General features: G+C 44.2%; 2 protein-coding genes across 3 annotated transcripts in view; one reads left to right on the forward strand and one right to left on the reverse strand.

Moving 5' to 3' along the window:
- The window catches only part of PMPCB (peptidase, mitochondrial processing subunit beta), a 129,542-nt gene extending 115,226 nt beyond the window's left edge, over positions 1-14,316 (forward strand). For both annotated transcript variants that reach the window (XM_063927007.1, XM_063927008.1), the window contains 4 exons: positions 1,370-1,455; positions 7,884-7,972; positions 9,317-9,392; positions 14,006-14,316. In XM_063927007.1, the coding sequence (XP_063783077.1) occupies positions 1,370-1,455; positions 7,884-7,972; positions 9,317-9,392; positions 14,006-14,070 (316 nt within the window). In that variant the 3' untranslated portion in view covers positions 14,071-14,316. The remainder of the gene's footprint in view (positions 1-1,369; positions 1,456-7,883; positions 7,973-9,316; positions 9,393-14,005) is intronic.
- Positions 14,220-16,960, reverse strand: part of DNAJC2 (DnaJ heat shock protein family (Hsp40) member C2) — a 116,686-nt gene continuing 113,945 nt past the window's right edge. Inside the window, exons 15-17 of the mRNA XM_063927003.1 lie at positions 15,443-15,553; positions 14,822-14,976; positions 14,220-14,398 (exon numbers count right to left, since the gene is read on the reverse strand). Of these exons, the coding sequence (XP_063783073.1) occupies positions 14,324-14,398; positions 14,822-14,976; positions 15,443-15,553 (341 nt within the window). The 3' untranslated portion in view covers positions 14,220-14,323. The remainder of the gene's footprint in view (positions 14,399-14,821; positions 14,977-15,442; positions 15,554-16,960) is intronic.

The raw sequence follows: 16,960 nt of genomic DNA on the forward strand, positions 1-16,960 counted from the left end.
TTCATCATGACCGGGCATTTCTTAGAACTCGCCCAGGTTATTTACCTAAGGTGGTGTCATCTTTTCACCTTAACCAAGAGATTGTGGTTACACCATTTCTCTCTTCTGATTTGTTCTCCAAAGAGCGGTGTTTGGATGTGGTACGGGCTCTCCGTATATATGTGGAGAGGACTGCCTCTATCAGGAGGTCAGATCCCCTTTTTGTTTTGTTTTCACAAACGTGGCTGGCCTGCGAATAAGCAAACCTTGGCCAGATGGATTAGAATGGTGATTGCACAAGCTTATGCGCAGGCTGGTCTCCTAGTTGCTATTAATGCCCATTCTACTCTGTCTGTTGGACCTTTTTGGGCGGCCCGCCGTGGTGCTTCCGCAGAACAATTGTGCAAGGTGGCTACGTGGTTCTCTGTGAACACGTTTGTTAGGCTCTATGCCTTTGATACTTCCGCCTCCCAGGATGCTTCCTTTTGGACGCCGGATTTTCATACCCACTAAGGCGCATCCCATCCCTTGAGGAACTGCTTTAGGACGTCCCCGATGTTTCCCTGTGGATACCAATGTAACCTGCTGCAGAAAAGGAGATTTATGGAAGACTTACCATTGTTACCTCTTTTTGCGAAGTACATTGGGTTCCACAGGGCGCCCACCCTTATGCACCTAGTTTCTTTGGGTTTGTATGGCATTAGCCGCTGGTCCCTTCTCCTGTCGTGAGAATGTGGTTCTATGTGACTAACAGCTACCTTATCTCTTACCTGCTCCTGCATTGTACTGGTTAACGAAACTGAGCTCACAGTGCCTGGAGGCGGAGTTATAGAGGAGGCCCCAATGCATTCTGGGACAGCCTAAAGCTTTAGCCTGTTGGTGCCTCTGGATCAAGATCCACTCTACACCCCAATGTTTCCCTGTGGAAACCAATGTACCTCGCATAAAGAGCATTAATAATGGCAAGTCTACCGTAACTCCTTTTTTTTTTTTTTACTGTTCTACAAGTTTCAGTGGTAGGTACAGTTTGTGTGTATATAAAGGGGGCGATTCAATTGTTTTACCCTGTGGCTGCCACTGAATGGAGCAATTTAATTGTTGCTCCATTCAGCCGCAAACACGGATACACACACACACACACACACACACAATTGTGCAATAAATCGGCGCTTTGGGCTCCCAAAGCAGTGCTTTAGACAGGGTTAGCCGCTTTTCGCAGCTAAACCCATCACTTGAGGGCGTGCACACAAAGAACTCATGCCCAAAGGGGGGAGACTATTATATTGCTCTGTGTGCTCACAAAACAATTGAAACCCCCCCCCCCCCCAAAAAAAAAGAGAAAAAAAAAAAGGCTCTAACATGCATCCTTTTTTGTTTTGTTTTGTTTTAGGATAAGACTCTGCACTAGTGTTACAGAAAGTGAAGTTGCAAGAGCCAAGAATCTACTGAAAACCAACATGTTGCTTCAGTTGGATGGTAATTAACTTGCTTTGGTGCTATAAACTAGAGATGAGCGGGTTCGGTTTCTCTGAATCCGAACCCGCCCGAACTTCATGTTTTTTTTCACGGGTCCGAGCGACTCGGATCTTCCCGCCTTGCTCGGTTAACCCGAGCGCGCCCGAACGTCGTCATGACGCTGTCGGATTCTCGCGAGGCTCGGATTCTATCGCGAGACTCGGATTCTATATAAGGAGCCGCGCGTCGCCGCCATTTTCACACGTGCATTGAGATTGATAGGGAGAGGACGTGGCTGGCGTCCTCTCCATTTAGATTATAAGAGAGAGAGATTTACTGGAGCTTAGGACTAGGAGGAGTACTGTAGAAGTGTAGAGAGTGCAGAGAGTTTACTAGTGAGTGACCACCAGACAGTGCAGTTTATTTAATATATCCGTTCTCTGCCTGAAAAAAGCGATACACACAGTGACTCAGTCACATACCATATCTGTGTGCACTGCTCAGGCTCAGCCCAGTGTGCTGCATCATCTATATATATTATATATCTGTCTGACTGCTCAGCTCACACAGCTTATAATTGTGGGGGAGACTGGGGAGCACTGCAGTGCCAGTTATAGGTTATAGCAGGAGCCAGGAGTACATAATATTATATAGTGAGTGACCACCAGACAGTGCAGTTTATTTAATATATCCGTTCTCTGCCTGAAAAAAGCGATACACACAGTGACTCGGTCACATACCATATCTGTGTGCACTGCTCAGGCTCAGCCCAGTGTGCTGCATCATCTATATATATTATATATCTGTCTGACTGCTCAGCTCACACAGCTTATAATTGTGGGGGAGACTGGGGAGCACTGCAGTGCCAGTTATAGGTTATAGCAGGAGCCAGGAGTACATAATATTATATTAAAATTAAACAGTGCACACTTTTGCTGCAGGAGTGCCACTGCCAGTGTGACTGACCAGTGACCTGACCACACTGACCACCAGTATAGTTAGTAGTATACTTATATTGTGATTGCCTGAAAAAGTTAAACACTCGTCGTGTGACTTCACTTGTGTGTTGTTGTTTTTTTTATTCTATAAAAATAAAACTCATTCTGCTGACAGACAGTGTCCAGCAGGTCCGTCATTATATAATATATAATATATACCTGTCCGGCTGCAGTAGTGATATATATATATTTTTTATATCATTTATCATCCAGTCGCAGCAGACACAGTACGGTAGTTCACGGCTGTGGCTACCTCTGTGTCTGCACTCGGCAGGCAGTCCGTCCATAATTGTATACCACCTAACCGTGGTTTTTTTTTCTTCTTTATACATACATAGTTACATAGACATCTCTTTATCAACCAGTCTATATTAGCAGCAGACACAGTACAGTACGGTAGTTCACGGCTGTGGCTACCTCTGTGTCTGCACTCGGCAGGCAGTCCGTCCATAATTGTATACCACCTAACCGTGGTTTTTTTTTCTTTCTTCTTTATACATACATAGTTACATAGACATCTCTTTATCAACCAGTCTATATTAGCAGCAGACACAGTACAGTACGGTAGTTCACGGCTGTGGCTACCTCTGTGTCTGCACTCGGCAGGCAGTCCGTCCATAATTGTATACCACCTAACCGTGGTTTTTTTTTCTTTCTTCCTTATACATACATACTACTACGACATCTCTTTATCAACCAGTCTATATTATTAGCAGCAGACACAGTACAGTACGGTAGTTCACGGCTGTGGCTACCTCTGTGTCTGCACTCGGCAGGCAGTCCGTCCATAATTGTATACCACCTAACCGTGGTTTTTTTTTCTTTCTTCTTTATACATACATAGTTACATAGACATCTCTTTATCAACCAGTCTTTATTAGCAGCAGACACAGTACAGTACGGTAGTTCACGGCTGTGGCTACCTCTGTGTCTGCACTCGGCAGGCAGTCCATAATTGTATACTAGTATCCATCTCCATTGTTTACCTGAGGTGCCTTTTAGTTGTGCCTATTAAAATATGGAGAACAAAAATGTTGAGGTTCCAAAATTAGGGAAAGATCAAGATCCACTTCCACCTCGTGCTGAAGCTGCTGCCACTAGTCATGGCCGAGACGATGAAATGCCAGCAACGTCGTCTGCCAAGGCCGATGCCCAATGTCATAGTACAGAGCATGTCAAATCCAAAACACCAAATATCAGTAAAAAAAGGACTCCAAAACCTAAAATAAAATTGTCGGAGGAGAAGCGTAAACTTGCCAATATGCCATTTACCACACGGAGTGGCAAGGAACGGCTGAGGCCCTGGCCTATGTTCATGGCTAGTGGTTCAGCTTCACATGAGGATGGAAGCACTCAGCCTCTCGCTAGAAAACTGAAAAGACTCAAGCTGGCAAAAGCACCGCAAAGAACTGTGCGTTCTTCGAAATCCCAAATCCACAAGGAGAGTCCAATTGTGTCGGTTGCGATGCCTGACCTTCCCAACACTGGACGTGAAGAGCATGCGCCTTCCACCATTTGCACGCCCCCTGCAAGTGCTGGAAGGAGCACCCGCAGTCCAGTTCCTGATAGTCAGATTGAAGATGAAGATGTTGAAGTACACCAGGATGAGGAGGATATGGGTGTTGCTGGCGCTGGGGAGGAAATTGACCAGGAGGATTCTGATGGTGAGGTGGTTTGTTTAAGTCAGGCACCCGGGGAGACACCTGTTGTCCGTGGGAGGAATATGGCCGTTGACATGCCTGGTGAAAATACCAAAAAAATCAGCTCTTCAGTGTGGAGGTATTTCAACAGAAAAGCGGACAACAGGTGTCAAGCCGTGTGTTGCCTTTGTCAAGCTGTAATAAGTAGGGGTAAGGACGTTAACCACCTCGGAACATCCTCCCTTATACGTCACCTGCAGCGCATTCATAATAAGTCAGTGACAAGTTCAAAAACTTTGGGCGACAGCGGAAGCAGTCCACTGACCAGTAAATCCCTTCCTCTTGTAACCAAGCTCACGCAAACCACCCCACCAACTCCCTCAGTGTCAATTTCCTCCTTCCCCAGGAATGCCAATAGTCCTGCAGGCCATGTCACTGGCAATTCTGACGAGTCCTCTCCTGCCTGGGATTCCTCCAATGCATCCTTGCGTGTAACGCCTACTGCTGCTGGCGCTGCTGTTGTTGCTGCTGGGAGTCGATGGTCATCCCAGAGGGGAAGTCGTAAGCCCACTTGTACTACTTCCAGTAAGCAATTGACTGTCCAACAGTCCTTTGCGAGGAAGATGAAATATCACAGCAGTCATCCTGCTGCAAAGCGGATAACTGAGGCCTTGACAACTATGTTGGTGTTAGACGTGCGTCCGGTATCCGCCGTTAGTTCACAGGGAACTAGACAATTTATTGAGGCAGTGTGCCCCCGTTACCAAATACCATCTAGGTTCCACTTCTGTAGGCAGGCGATACCGAGAATGTACACGGACGTCAGAAAAAGACTCACCAGTGTCCTAAAAAATGCAGTTGTACCCAATGTCCACTTAACCACGGACATGTGGACAAGTGGAGCAGGGCAGGGTCAGGACTATATGACTGTGACAGCCCACTGGGTAGATGTATGGACTCCCGCCGCAAGAAAAGCAGCGGCGGCACCAGTAGCAGCATCTCGCAAACGCCAACTCTTTCCTAGGCAGGCTACGCTTTGTATCACCGCTTTCCAGAATACGCACACAGCTGAAAACCTCTTACGGCAACTGAGGAAGATCATCGCGGAATGGCTTACCCCAATTGGACTCTCCTGTGGATTTGTGGCATCGGACAACGCCAGCAATATTGTGTGTGCATTAAATATGGGCAAATTCCAGCACGTCCCATGTTTTGCACATACCTTGAATTTGGTGGTGCAGAATTTTTTAAAAAACGACAGGGGCGTGCAAGAGATGCTGTCGGTGGCCAGAAGAATTGCGGGACACTTTCGGCGTACAGGCACCACGTACAGAAGACTGGAGCACCACCAAAAACTACTGAACCTGCCCTGCCATCATCTGAAGCAAGAAGTGGTAACGAGGTGGAATTCAACCCTCTATATGCTTCAGAGGTTGGAGGAGCAGCAAAAGGCCATTCAAGCCTATACAATTGAGCACGATATAGTAGGTGGAATGCACCTGTCTCAAGCGCAGTGGAGAATGATTTCAACGTTGTGCAAGGTTCTGATGCCCTTTGAACTTGCCACACGTGAAGTCAGTTCAGACACTGCCAGCCTGAGTCAGGTCATTCCCCTCATCAGGCTTTTGCAGAAGAAGCTGGAGACATTGAAGGAGGAGCTAACACGGAGCGATTCCGCTAGGCATGTGGGACTTGTGGATGGAGCCCTTAATTCGCTTAACAAGGATTCACGGGTGGTCAATCTGTTGAAATCAGAGCACTACATTTTGGCCACCGTGCTCGATCCTAGATTTAAAGCCTACCTTGGATCTCTCTTTCCGGCAGACACAAGTCTGCTGGGGTTGAAAGACCTGCTGGTGACAAAATTGTCAAGTCAAGCGGAACGCGACCTGTCAACATCTCCTCCTTCACATTCTCCCGCAACTGGGGGTGCGAGGAAAAGGCTCAGAATTCCGAGCCCACCCGCTGGCGGTGATGCAGGGCAGTCTGGAGCGACTGCTGATGCTGACATCTGGTCCGGACTGAAGGACCTGACAACGATTACGGACATGTCGTCTACTGTCACTGCATATGATTCTCTCAACATTGATAGAATGGTGGAGGATTATATGAGTGACCGCATCCAAGTAGGCACGTCACACAGTCCGTACTTATACTGGCAGGAAAAAGAGGCAATTTGGAGGCCCTTGCACAAACTGGCTTTATTCTACCTAAGTTGCCCTCCCACAAGTGTGTACTCCGAAAGAGTGTTTAGTGCCGCCGCTCACCTTGTCAGCAATCGGCGTACGAGGTTACATCCAGAAAATGTGGAGAAGATGATGTTCATTAAAATGAATTATAATCAATTCCTCCGCGGAGACATTGACCAGCAGCAATTGCCTCCACAAAGTACACAGGGAGCTGAGATGGTGGATTCCAGTGGGGACGAATTGATAATCTGTGAGGAGGGGGATGTACACGGTGATATATCGGAGGGTGATGATGAGGTGGACATCTTGCCTCTGTAGAGCCAGTTTGTGCAAGGAGAGATTAATTGCTTCTTTTTTGGGGGGGGTCCAAACCAACCCGTCATATCAGTCACAGTCGTGTGGCAGACCCTGTCACTGAAATGATGGGTTGGTTAAAGTGTGCATGTCCTGTTTTGTTTATACAACATGTGGGTGGGAGGGCCCAAGGACAATTCCATCTTGCACCTCTTTTTTCTTTTCTTTTTCTTTGCATCATGTGCTGATTGGGGAGGGTTTTTTGGAAGGGACATCCTGCGTGACACTGCAGTGCCACTCCTAAATGGGCCCGGTGTTTGTGTCGGCCACTAGGGTCGCTAATCTTACTCACACAGTCAGCTACCTCATTGCGCCTCTTTTTTTCTTTGCGTCATGTGCTGTTTGGGGAGGGTTTTTTGGAAGGGACATCCTGCGTGACACTGCAGTGCCACTCCTAGATGGGCCCGGTGTTTGTGTCGGCCACTAGGGTCGCTAATCTTACTCACACAGCTACCTCATTGCGCCTCTTTTTTTCTTTGCGTCATGTGCTGTTTGGGGAGGGTTTTTTGGAAGGGCCATCCTGCGTGACACTGCAGTGCCACTCCTAGATGGGCCCGGTGTTTGTGTCGGCCACTAGGGTCGCTAATCTTACTCACACAGCTACCTCATTGCGCCTCTTTTTTTCTTTGCGTCATGTGCTGTTTGGGGAGGGTTTTTTGGAAGGGACATCCTGCGTGACACTGCAGTGCCACTCCTAGATGGGCCCGGTGTTTGTGTCGGCCACTAGGGTCGCTTATCTTACTCACACAGCGACCTCGGTGCAAATTTTAGGACTAAAAATAATATTGTGAGGTGTGAGGTATTCAGAATAGACTGAAAATGAGTGGAAATTATGGTTATTGAGGTTAATAATACTATGGGATCAAAATGACCCCCAAATTCTATGATTTAAGCTGTTTTTTAGGGTTTTTTTGAAAAAAACACCCGAATCCAAAACACACCCGAATCCGACAAAAAAAATTCGGTGAGGTTTTGCCAAAACGCGTTCGAACCCAAAACACGGCCGCGGAACCGAACCCAAAACCAAAACACAAAACCCGAAAAATTTCAGGCGCTCATCTCTACTATAAACCCTAGTGTACCTGTACACTTTTACATTTATATTTTATATCAACAATGGAACCTCATCATAGAGTGAGATGTCATATGAATTAACAGCAATGGAAGGTGTTAACATATTCATATATACTGCATGAACGTAAAAATTGGAAACTGGTCCAACTTTGGCCATAGTATCAACACAGTTTCATGTTACTTGCTGTCTGTAGGATCAACCCCTATCTGTGAGGATATCGGCAGACAGATGTTGTGTTATAACCGAAGAATACCATTGCCTGAACTGGAAGCAAGAATTGATGTAAGTCTTCTGTGCTCGTTTTTATAAACTTACATGTAATGGGGGGAAATGTAATAGCCTTTGACTCGCAGACCAAAAGAAAATTGCGAGTTAGAATTTCTGAACATGTATGGAATATACGCAAGGGATTGGAAACGCATAGTGTTTCTAAGCATTACAAAGATTGTCACAACAGTGATCCATCGAGTCTGAAGTACATAGGGATTCAAAAGATATCAAAGAATTGGAGAGGAGGGGACATATGCCTTGAACTCAGAAAAAAAGAAACCAAATGGATGTATTATGAGGACCCTACAAACTGAGGGGTTGAAATAGATGTTAATGCTTTTTTGTTAGATAATTAATAATTCAGTTCACATTATTAATTTTTTCTTTTAAATAATCCATTACAATATTAAATTCATTTTTGAACGCCATACCACAATTATTATTAAAGAATAATTTTTTATATATGCCCCATAGGCAGTAATAGGCACATGGTTGCCGCTTTTTATTTATAACTTCCTTTTTTGCCATTTCCTGTTTTTAATGAAAATAATAAAGTTTTTTTAAGTATAAAGGAAGTTCACATAGACACTCAGTATCCTAGTTAAAGGGTTTGTAACCCGATACGCGTTGGAGGAGAAGTCACGGTGAGCAACGGAGGAGTCACGCCTGTGTGTGCAATCGCTGGCGTGCCCGGAAGCCGCACGAGGAGATCTAGCCGGAGCAACAGTAAGACGGGACCTGTTAAATCCTTGGCAGCCGTTCAGGCAGAAACATCAAGCCGCGAGAGGTACAGGTAGGGATAGCAGGGACAGTTATCCGCATCCAAAGACTGTTAAAACTTTAAACCCGGATCGGAAACATACCGTTAATCATCTCCTTTTTAACACATTCACTAAAAGAGCTGTAACATTCATATTAACCTCTTTACAGGTATGTGCGTTCTATATATCAAGCTCTCCAATTAACATTTATTTATTGCTTTGACTCGCAGGCATAAGCGAGATCCTATCGTGCCAGCCTGATGATTTAAAGTGGCATTCATTTAAAAGGCAAAACCAACCTGATTTAGCATTTTAAATGATTGCCACTGACTCGCCGGAATCTCGCTCATAGTCAGAGGCTATTACATTTTTCTCCTAGTGATCAGGAAAGCAAAACCTTATGCAATTTTAATAAGAATGTTTCCCCTATGCTACACTATGATTGTTTGGTTGTCCAATCACTTTTCTCTGCATAGTTTTGGGTAGAAGTTATTCTAGGTAAATGTCATTTTATGTGACAAATGTGGCTTGTCCTACTGATTTCTGTGGCCTCAATCTTTTTTTTTTTTTTTTTTTTTTCCCCCCTTCCATTTAGTTGATTGATGCTCAAACAATAAGAGATGTGTGCACCAAATACATTTATGATAAGAGTCCAGCTGTAGCAGCTGTTGGTAAGTCTGATTTTATGGCATTTCACATCCAATATCCACTTGCTATACCCTAGTATGAATATCAATCGTTATTTGATTGCTAGTGCGTATGGGGTACATACACTTTGTTTTTAGCCATGTATGAATAGGTTCATGAAAACTGCTCACTTCCACACCCCAATTCTGCCAGCATGCAGACCTAGCCTTTCCCTTCAATGCTATAGTACTGCTGGAGGCTGCATTTCAGAGACCTCAAGAGACTGTAGCCAAATGTCAGAGGTCACTGTACTTAAGAGTGTAAGCCAAACACATGCTCCTTGCTGTACATTTCCTGGTGGTTGGTGAAGGGAACTGTTCTACCTCCATTGATGAATGTGCAGTGTGTGTGATCCACGTGAATGTGCTCTGCATAGCCTCTAGCCAAACCAGTCTGAGCACAAACCCTGGCCGAGGCCATGCATGGTCTTGTCAAAGATTCTTCCTCTTAATTGAGGATTTTTGAACACTCTTCAGAGGCTACATACCAGGCACATCATTCAGCACATCACCAGAAGCTTCAGGTTACATGGGAATTTCAAACCCTTTATTCTTTTATATGAATAAATGGGAAAATTCATTTTTGAACAATTGTTCAAGGCCACTACTATTCTGATTACCAAATGTCACAGTGCTTAAGGATCATAAGAATAGAAAATTCAAGACTTAATATCGGAGGAGCGTAATAATTATTCATTGCTTAGATGATCTTTTGATCAAGGTTGGAGTCTCAGACTTTGCTTCAGTTGCCTTACAGGATACTGCAGCCTCATGTTTGGATTATCAACTGTCTAATGGTCCTTACCCTTAGACTTGTCTTTCTGGGTCTGCTGTTCAATACGCAACAACAAAGTTCTTCAAGGGGACAGGACAAATGTTTCATACACACAAGGTGTCTGCTGGTACTGTCCTGAATGAAAGACCTGCCATAGAGGTTCTTGATATTCAAAGCCATATAGTTTGCAGGGTTTCATTCAAGGGTGTTCCACATCAAACTCAGTTTGAATATTTGACATGGTTATTAATCTGTCTTGTTAATGACTCCTCTGGTTGTTGATGGGCAACAACCTTCAACCTTTGGCCTTTTGCTATTTGTGACAACTCACGCCAGCTTCTGTGGCTGGAGGCCTGTTGCCCGCCATTGCCATTTTCAGAATGCTTGATGGCCAGGCTTTCATTCAGTTCTCTAGAGTAATGCATGGTGCTGGGAAAGCCCATAAGGGTTCAGTCAGAATATTCCTTGGCAGTGGTGTACTTTAATCATCAGGGGGACCTAAAGAAAAAAAAAAAATCAGCAGGATCATGTGTTGGGTAAACAAAATGTTCAGTGGCCACCCAGTGGAAACCAGGGAGGCCAGCTACCTAATAGACACATTCTGCTTTCCCAAGTGGGGGCACTTCATCTGAAATTCTCCTTATTGTGAAGAGAGGCGTTTAATCGGGACACCAGCAGGTGAGTATCCATCTAACCCCAAGGCTTACTTATGCTGTGTACACACGACATGATGTGCCGCCCAGCCCGACTATTTGACGGGGCTGGAGCCTGGCCCTGCCGATATAGTCAATGTTGGGCTGCCTGCACAGTTTTTTTTTTTTTTTTTTTTTTTTTTACCTTGCAATGCCGATCCTATGGAACCGCAGGGACTATACACATGGTGCGATATGAACTATATTTTCTTACGATTTTGACTATATAGTCAAAATTGTAAGACAAATCACAGTGTGTGTACACAACTTAAGTTCCTTGTGCTTTCCACCTAATTTATGGGTTTCCTCCATCAGTGCAGTCATGCATTCTAAAGAAGTTCAGAAGAAAAAGATTTGAGAGATTTTGCCCTAGATCAGGCCTGGCCAATCTTTGGCTCTTCAGCTGTGGTGAAGTCCCAACATGCCTGCCACAGTTTTACTATTAAGGAATGTTTTATTTCCAGCTACAGCTGTAATCCCATACACACAGTGCTAATTCCCACACCCATTCAACAGCACCAGAGTATTACTCAGGGAGTCTTATCGAAAACTGTTCCTACCGCTGTGGATTTGTACTTTGTTCGATCTGTGAAGCTGCTGGTGGGCATCTGTCACCTGCATATTTTCCTATGTCCACAGGATGCGGCTGCCCAAGCATTAGCGTACAGCTCAGAATAAGGCCCTGTACGCTGCTGGGAATTATAGCTTCTGAAAGGCTCATATTGCTGACATTGACAGCTTCTGTCTGAACCTGCTGCAGGCAGTGGAGGTGTCTTTCCACCCTAAGATGGCTTCTAGATTCCATTTAAGTAAAGATTTTCTGGCTTTCTATCAGTCTGTGGGAATGAGGATTTTTCATGCATCAGATGTTAGAGCTCTGCTATACTCCTAAGGTGATGAAAATGATGTCTATATACTAGGCCTTGGAGGGAGATAAATTGTCATGCAATCAGCTCCTAACTACATCTTATAGGCTTTGTTTGAAAAATGTGTTAGGAGCTGGTTGGTATTTTATTAAGGTTTAGTACATAGACCCCTTACCATGCACTGCACGTGGGTATGCAGTCCCACATACCCACTGCCAAATAAATGCTCCAGGGCTGCTCCTGAGGAGAATGCTGGGGAGTGTATCCCACTGGGCTGGGCAACAACAGTATAAGTATTAGCAGGCAAGAAGAAGAGAGCAGAAATAGAAAACACCAACTTTCACAAGTTAAATGTTTATTGACCAGAAGGTGCTGTATACCCTGTATACTACTTCATGGTGCAGAGTCCTCCAAAGGATGAATGAGGAAAAGGGATTTTTATACTTGCATTAAATAATTTCTCCATTTGTTCTGTGCCAGCCCTGTAGGGGGTTAGTTATACAAATAGGAGTTCCCTGCAGGACGATGGATGTAATGGAGGATTAGCAAAAACTTTAAGACCTAATTTAAAGATCCTAGACAAAGACTTTATACTCTGTGGCACAGGTTCCATAACGATCCAGGTTTTGAGAAAAACCATGCTTGGGCACAGGTGACCTAATTAGGACTTCAGTCCATTTGATTTAACCATCTTTGCTCAGCCATAGAAAGTAAAACCTGGACGTTAGGGTGCCTTGTGTACTGCGTATGGGAACTACTGCCCTATGGTGTTTGTGGTTCTAAAAGGATTTAATGCATGTATAAAAATCCAGTTCTAAGTTTCCGTCTGGGACCTTACTTAACATTCTACAAGGTTTGCTTACACAATAACCTTGCTTTGCTGTAGATCAGTGGTTCCCAACTGCGGTCCTCAAGTACCACCAACAGTTCATATTTTCCAGGTCTCCTCACGGGATTGGAAGCGAAATAATGAGCTCCACCTGTGTGTCTTTTAAAATGTGTCAGTGAGTAATGAATACACCTGTTCAACTGCTAGGTGACCTGGAAAACACGAACTGTTATAGGCCCTACACACTGGCCGATAATACTCAAAGATATGAACGAGATACCGTTCATATCTTTGAGTGTGGAGGCACCAGCGATCAACGATGCGTGGCCCTGCGCTCGTTCACCGCTGGTGCCCCGTCGCCTGTGCATGCAGGCCAATATGGATGATCTCGTCCATATTTGCCTGCACTTCTATGGAACCGGGTGACGGGGGAAGTGAAGAAACTTCACTGCCGCCGGGACGCCTGTCGGCCGTATCCGCCGTCTGGTAGCTCGGCAGCGGATCTATCAATGTGTAGGTCCCTTTAGGGCATACATAGCTGGTACAGTGTTGGTCAGGTGGCAGCTCAGGATAGGGTGAGTAAGGGCAAGCAGCAGTTGCGGTAGAGCTGGGGGTAGAGGCAGGGAGAAGTTGGGGTACAGTTGAGGATAGAGGGGAACTAAGGAACAGGCAGGGTTTGGGAGTAGGGAGGGGGTTAGTGCAATTAATTGGCAATGTTCTCTACTATCATTTCTATGATATAATACATGCACACAACCTAAAATCAGCTGTTTTATAGAAAAAGGAAATCCAACACTACAAACACTTTAAAAGTGTATAATTAAACAAAAACGGAGCTATATCATATATAATGTATGTTGAACATCATGAATATACCATGTATTGCACAAATCAAGTAACATACATAGTCACCCGCTCACCTCCATCTCCCCCCGCAGCACATACACCTGCTTACCTGCTTCTCCCCCCTGCAGCACATACACCCACTCGTCTCCTTCATACGCAGAGACCCGCTACCCTTTCCCCCGCCACAGCACATTTACTACCTCTGACACCAGTAACACATGCACACCCGTGTCACCCTGCAGCCACGTTAAAGACAGTCTTCTGCAGCCTTTTTGGCAGTCCCACACACTACACTGCGCCATCGTAGTGGGACCCTGTGAAGCCGCTGCACATGACCAGGAGAGGAGCCAAGACTCCACCTCCTCTTTTAAAAGCAAGGATCTATCAATCAATGAATTGACAGCCTGTAATTGGCTGCAGCAGAGCGTGTCCCCGGGGACCCACCTATTTTAGAAAATTGAGTCCCCGGTCCTCAAAACAGGGTAAAATATGCACCATAGCACGTATTTACGATCACTGCACTGCTGTAGATAGTTGTGTCCATCCCATAAAGCAACTGCGTGTAACATGCTCACTTTTGTGTTTACCAGGTCCCATTGGACAACTCCCTGAATATGACAAGATCCGAAGTGGAATGTACTGGCTTAGACAATGAGCACATCTTTTCAATACCAGTGGTGTTTTGTGGTCTTTTTCTTTTTGTAAACACAATTTGAAGGATTTTTAGATTTCTCTTATATGAGCCTTGTAGGACTCTAGTGTTTGCTGTAAATACTACAGAACTCATTAAGAACATTGACTGTATAGATTAAGAAAAACAGTGTTTAATATAATTTATCCAACCAAATACCTGTGCAGTATTTTGCTTATTTTTTTTATTATAAAACATAACACAAACAAACGGAGTCTCATTTCTTGGCCTTGGTGGCATTCACTACATGTTCTTGAGCTGCTTTTTTGGCCTTCACCATTTCTACAAGTTCCTGTAAGGGGGGAGGAAAAAAGGGAAATTACAATTACAAATGGTGATAGAAACATACCCACTGCTATATTTCAAATAAAATACATAAATCTCCATGACGTAATCTAAGAAATGGCATCAATACTTCCAAAACTAGATGTTTTTATATTTTTAACTTGGCACATTTTCATTACATTAAAGGGGTATACAATCACCCATGGTCATTTACTATTGACCCCAAAAAGCAGGCACGAGCAGCAGCTTATCTGGGATTTTGTTTCACCTTCAGGTAGGCAAAACAAAATCCCCAATAAGCGCCGCTTTTCAGGGACCCCAATCCTAGTTTAATAAACTAGGATTTTCTTAGTGCTTTTGAAAACTGAAGTACTCCACAAAATAGGGCGTGGGTTATTTTTATCCAAAAAAAATTAGAACAAAGTATAACCTTGTATCTTTTCATACAATCCTTCTTGGACCTGCCAGGAACAGCTTCTGCAATCTTTTCCCATCGTTCAGGAGTATTTACAGGATAGGTTTTCAGCGCTTGCTCTAGAAGTTTTTGTTCTTCGGTGGTCCAGGGAGTGGAATCTGCACCAGGACCTTTAAGAAAGCATTGTAATGCAGGTTATCTGTTTCTGGTATTCATTGTCATTACAAAACACACAATGATTTGCTCCATTCATTCCTACTGCCTAAAAACACATCTTACAATACAAACCCAGCAATTTATACACTAGTTTCTACAAATATCTGAGTAGGTGACCAGCCTTATACTGGCTCTAATTAACACTACTCTAGAACTTAATTTAGCCTGTATTTTACTTTGCTCCCAAAGTGGAAATCCATTTTTTACCTATTAGTAGTTCTAACTCCACTTATCTAATTGTCCTTATTTTTTCATTGCAACTTGAAGTATCATCTGTCCTGCTTGCTGTGTTTATGCAATTTTCTCAAGGGTATTAATCAGTGAATAACTGACCACTTACTATCAAAGCAGGATGTACATTGTGAATCCTGCAGGTAGGAAAATGTGTCTGACAAGTGCATCAACACATCATAAACTTACCTTCAAAACGCTCCGAAGGCAATGCATTATCCACAGACTGAGGTACAACTTTATGCTCCTTCTTGAACTTGTCAAAAGCTTTCTTGTTGATATCATCTTTTTGCTGAGGATCTGCATTAAAAACAAAGTATAGACACTTCCATGAACAAAAATAGAACATGTACTTTATCTTCAGTAGCTGGTTACATATGTATAAAGGCTCCTCCAGTGTGATCACACTGACAACCCCACTATTTAGAGTAAATTCATTCAGGCCAAAAACCAGCAAACATTCTATTCCTCCAGTGATGTTACACAGAAAAGGTAACAGTCAGGAGACGTGCCAGCAAGTTCTTATCTTGGATGAATTTTTCCGCAGAAACACAACTGTTCTAAATGCGATCAATGAGAAGTGACATTTGCACTATATGGATTTGTATCTACTGCTGGTAGGTACAGTATATAGTAACAGACAGTCATGTAATTATAACAGGGAAAATGTGGATACGAGTTGATCACAATGCTTTATTCCAAAGATTAATGCACATTTGGCATGTAGCATACATTACAGAGAAAGTACTCTCAGCTCAGTCATAAGCAAACTAACTTTTATAAAAGGCACTAAAAATAAGATTTTACTCACCGGTAAATCTATTTCTCGTAGTCCGTAGTGGATGCTGGGGACTCCGTAAGGACCATGGGGAATAGACAGGCTCCGCAGGAGACTGGGCACTCTAAGAAAGATATAGTAAAACTGGTGTGCACTGGCTCCTCCCTCTATGCCCCTCCTCCAGACCTCAGTTAAGGAAACTGTGCCCGGAAGAGCTGACATTACAAGGAAAGGATTTTGGAATCCAGGGTAAGACTCATACCAGCCACACCAATCACACCGTATAACTTGTGATAACATACCCAAGTTAACAGTATGAACAACAACCAAGCATCAACCACAGATGCCAACATAACATAACCCTTTATTAAGCAATAACTATATACACGTATTGCAGAAAGTCCGCACTTGGGATGGGCGCCCAGCATCCACTACGGACTACGAGAAATAGATTTACCGGTGAGTAAAATCTTATTTTCTCTAACGTCCTAGTGGATGCTGGGGACTCCGTAAGGACCATGGGGATTATACCAAAGCTCCCAAACGGGCGGAAGAGTGCGGATGACTCTGCAGCACCGAATGGGCAAACACAAGGTCCACCTCAGCCAGGGTATCAAACTTGTAGAATTTTGCAAAGGTGTTTGAACCCGACCAAGTAGCTGCTCGGCAAAGCTGTAATGCCGAGACCCCTCGGGCAGCCACCCAAGAAAAGCCCACTTTTCTTGTGGAATGGGCCTTTATTGATTTTGGATGCGGCAATCCCGCCGCAGAATGAGCCTGCTGAATCGTGTTACAGATCCAGCGAGCAATAGTTTGCTTTGGAGCAGGAGCACACAGCTTGTTGAATGCATACAGGATAAACAGCGAGTCAGTTTTCCTGACTCCAGCCGTTCTGGCCACATAAATCTTCAAAGCCCTGACTACATCAA

This window comes from Pseudophryne corroboree, chromosome 6 (assembly GCF_028390025.1).
Source record: "Pseudophryne corroboree isolate aPseCor3 chromosome 6, aPseCor3.hap2, whole genome shotgun sequence".
Classification (NCBI taxonomy): Eukaryota; Metazoa; Chordata; class Amphibia; order Anura; family Myobatrachidae; genus Pseudophryne; species Pseudophryne corroboree.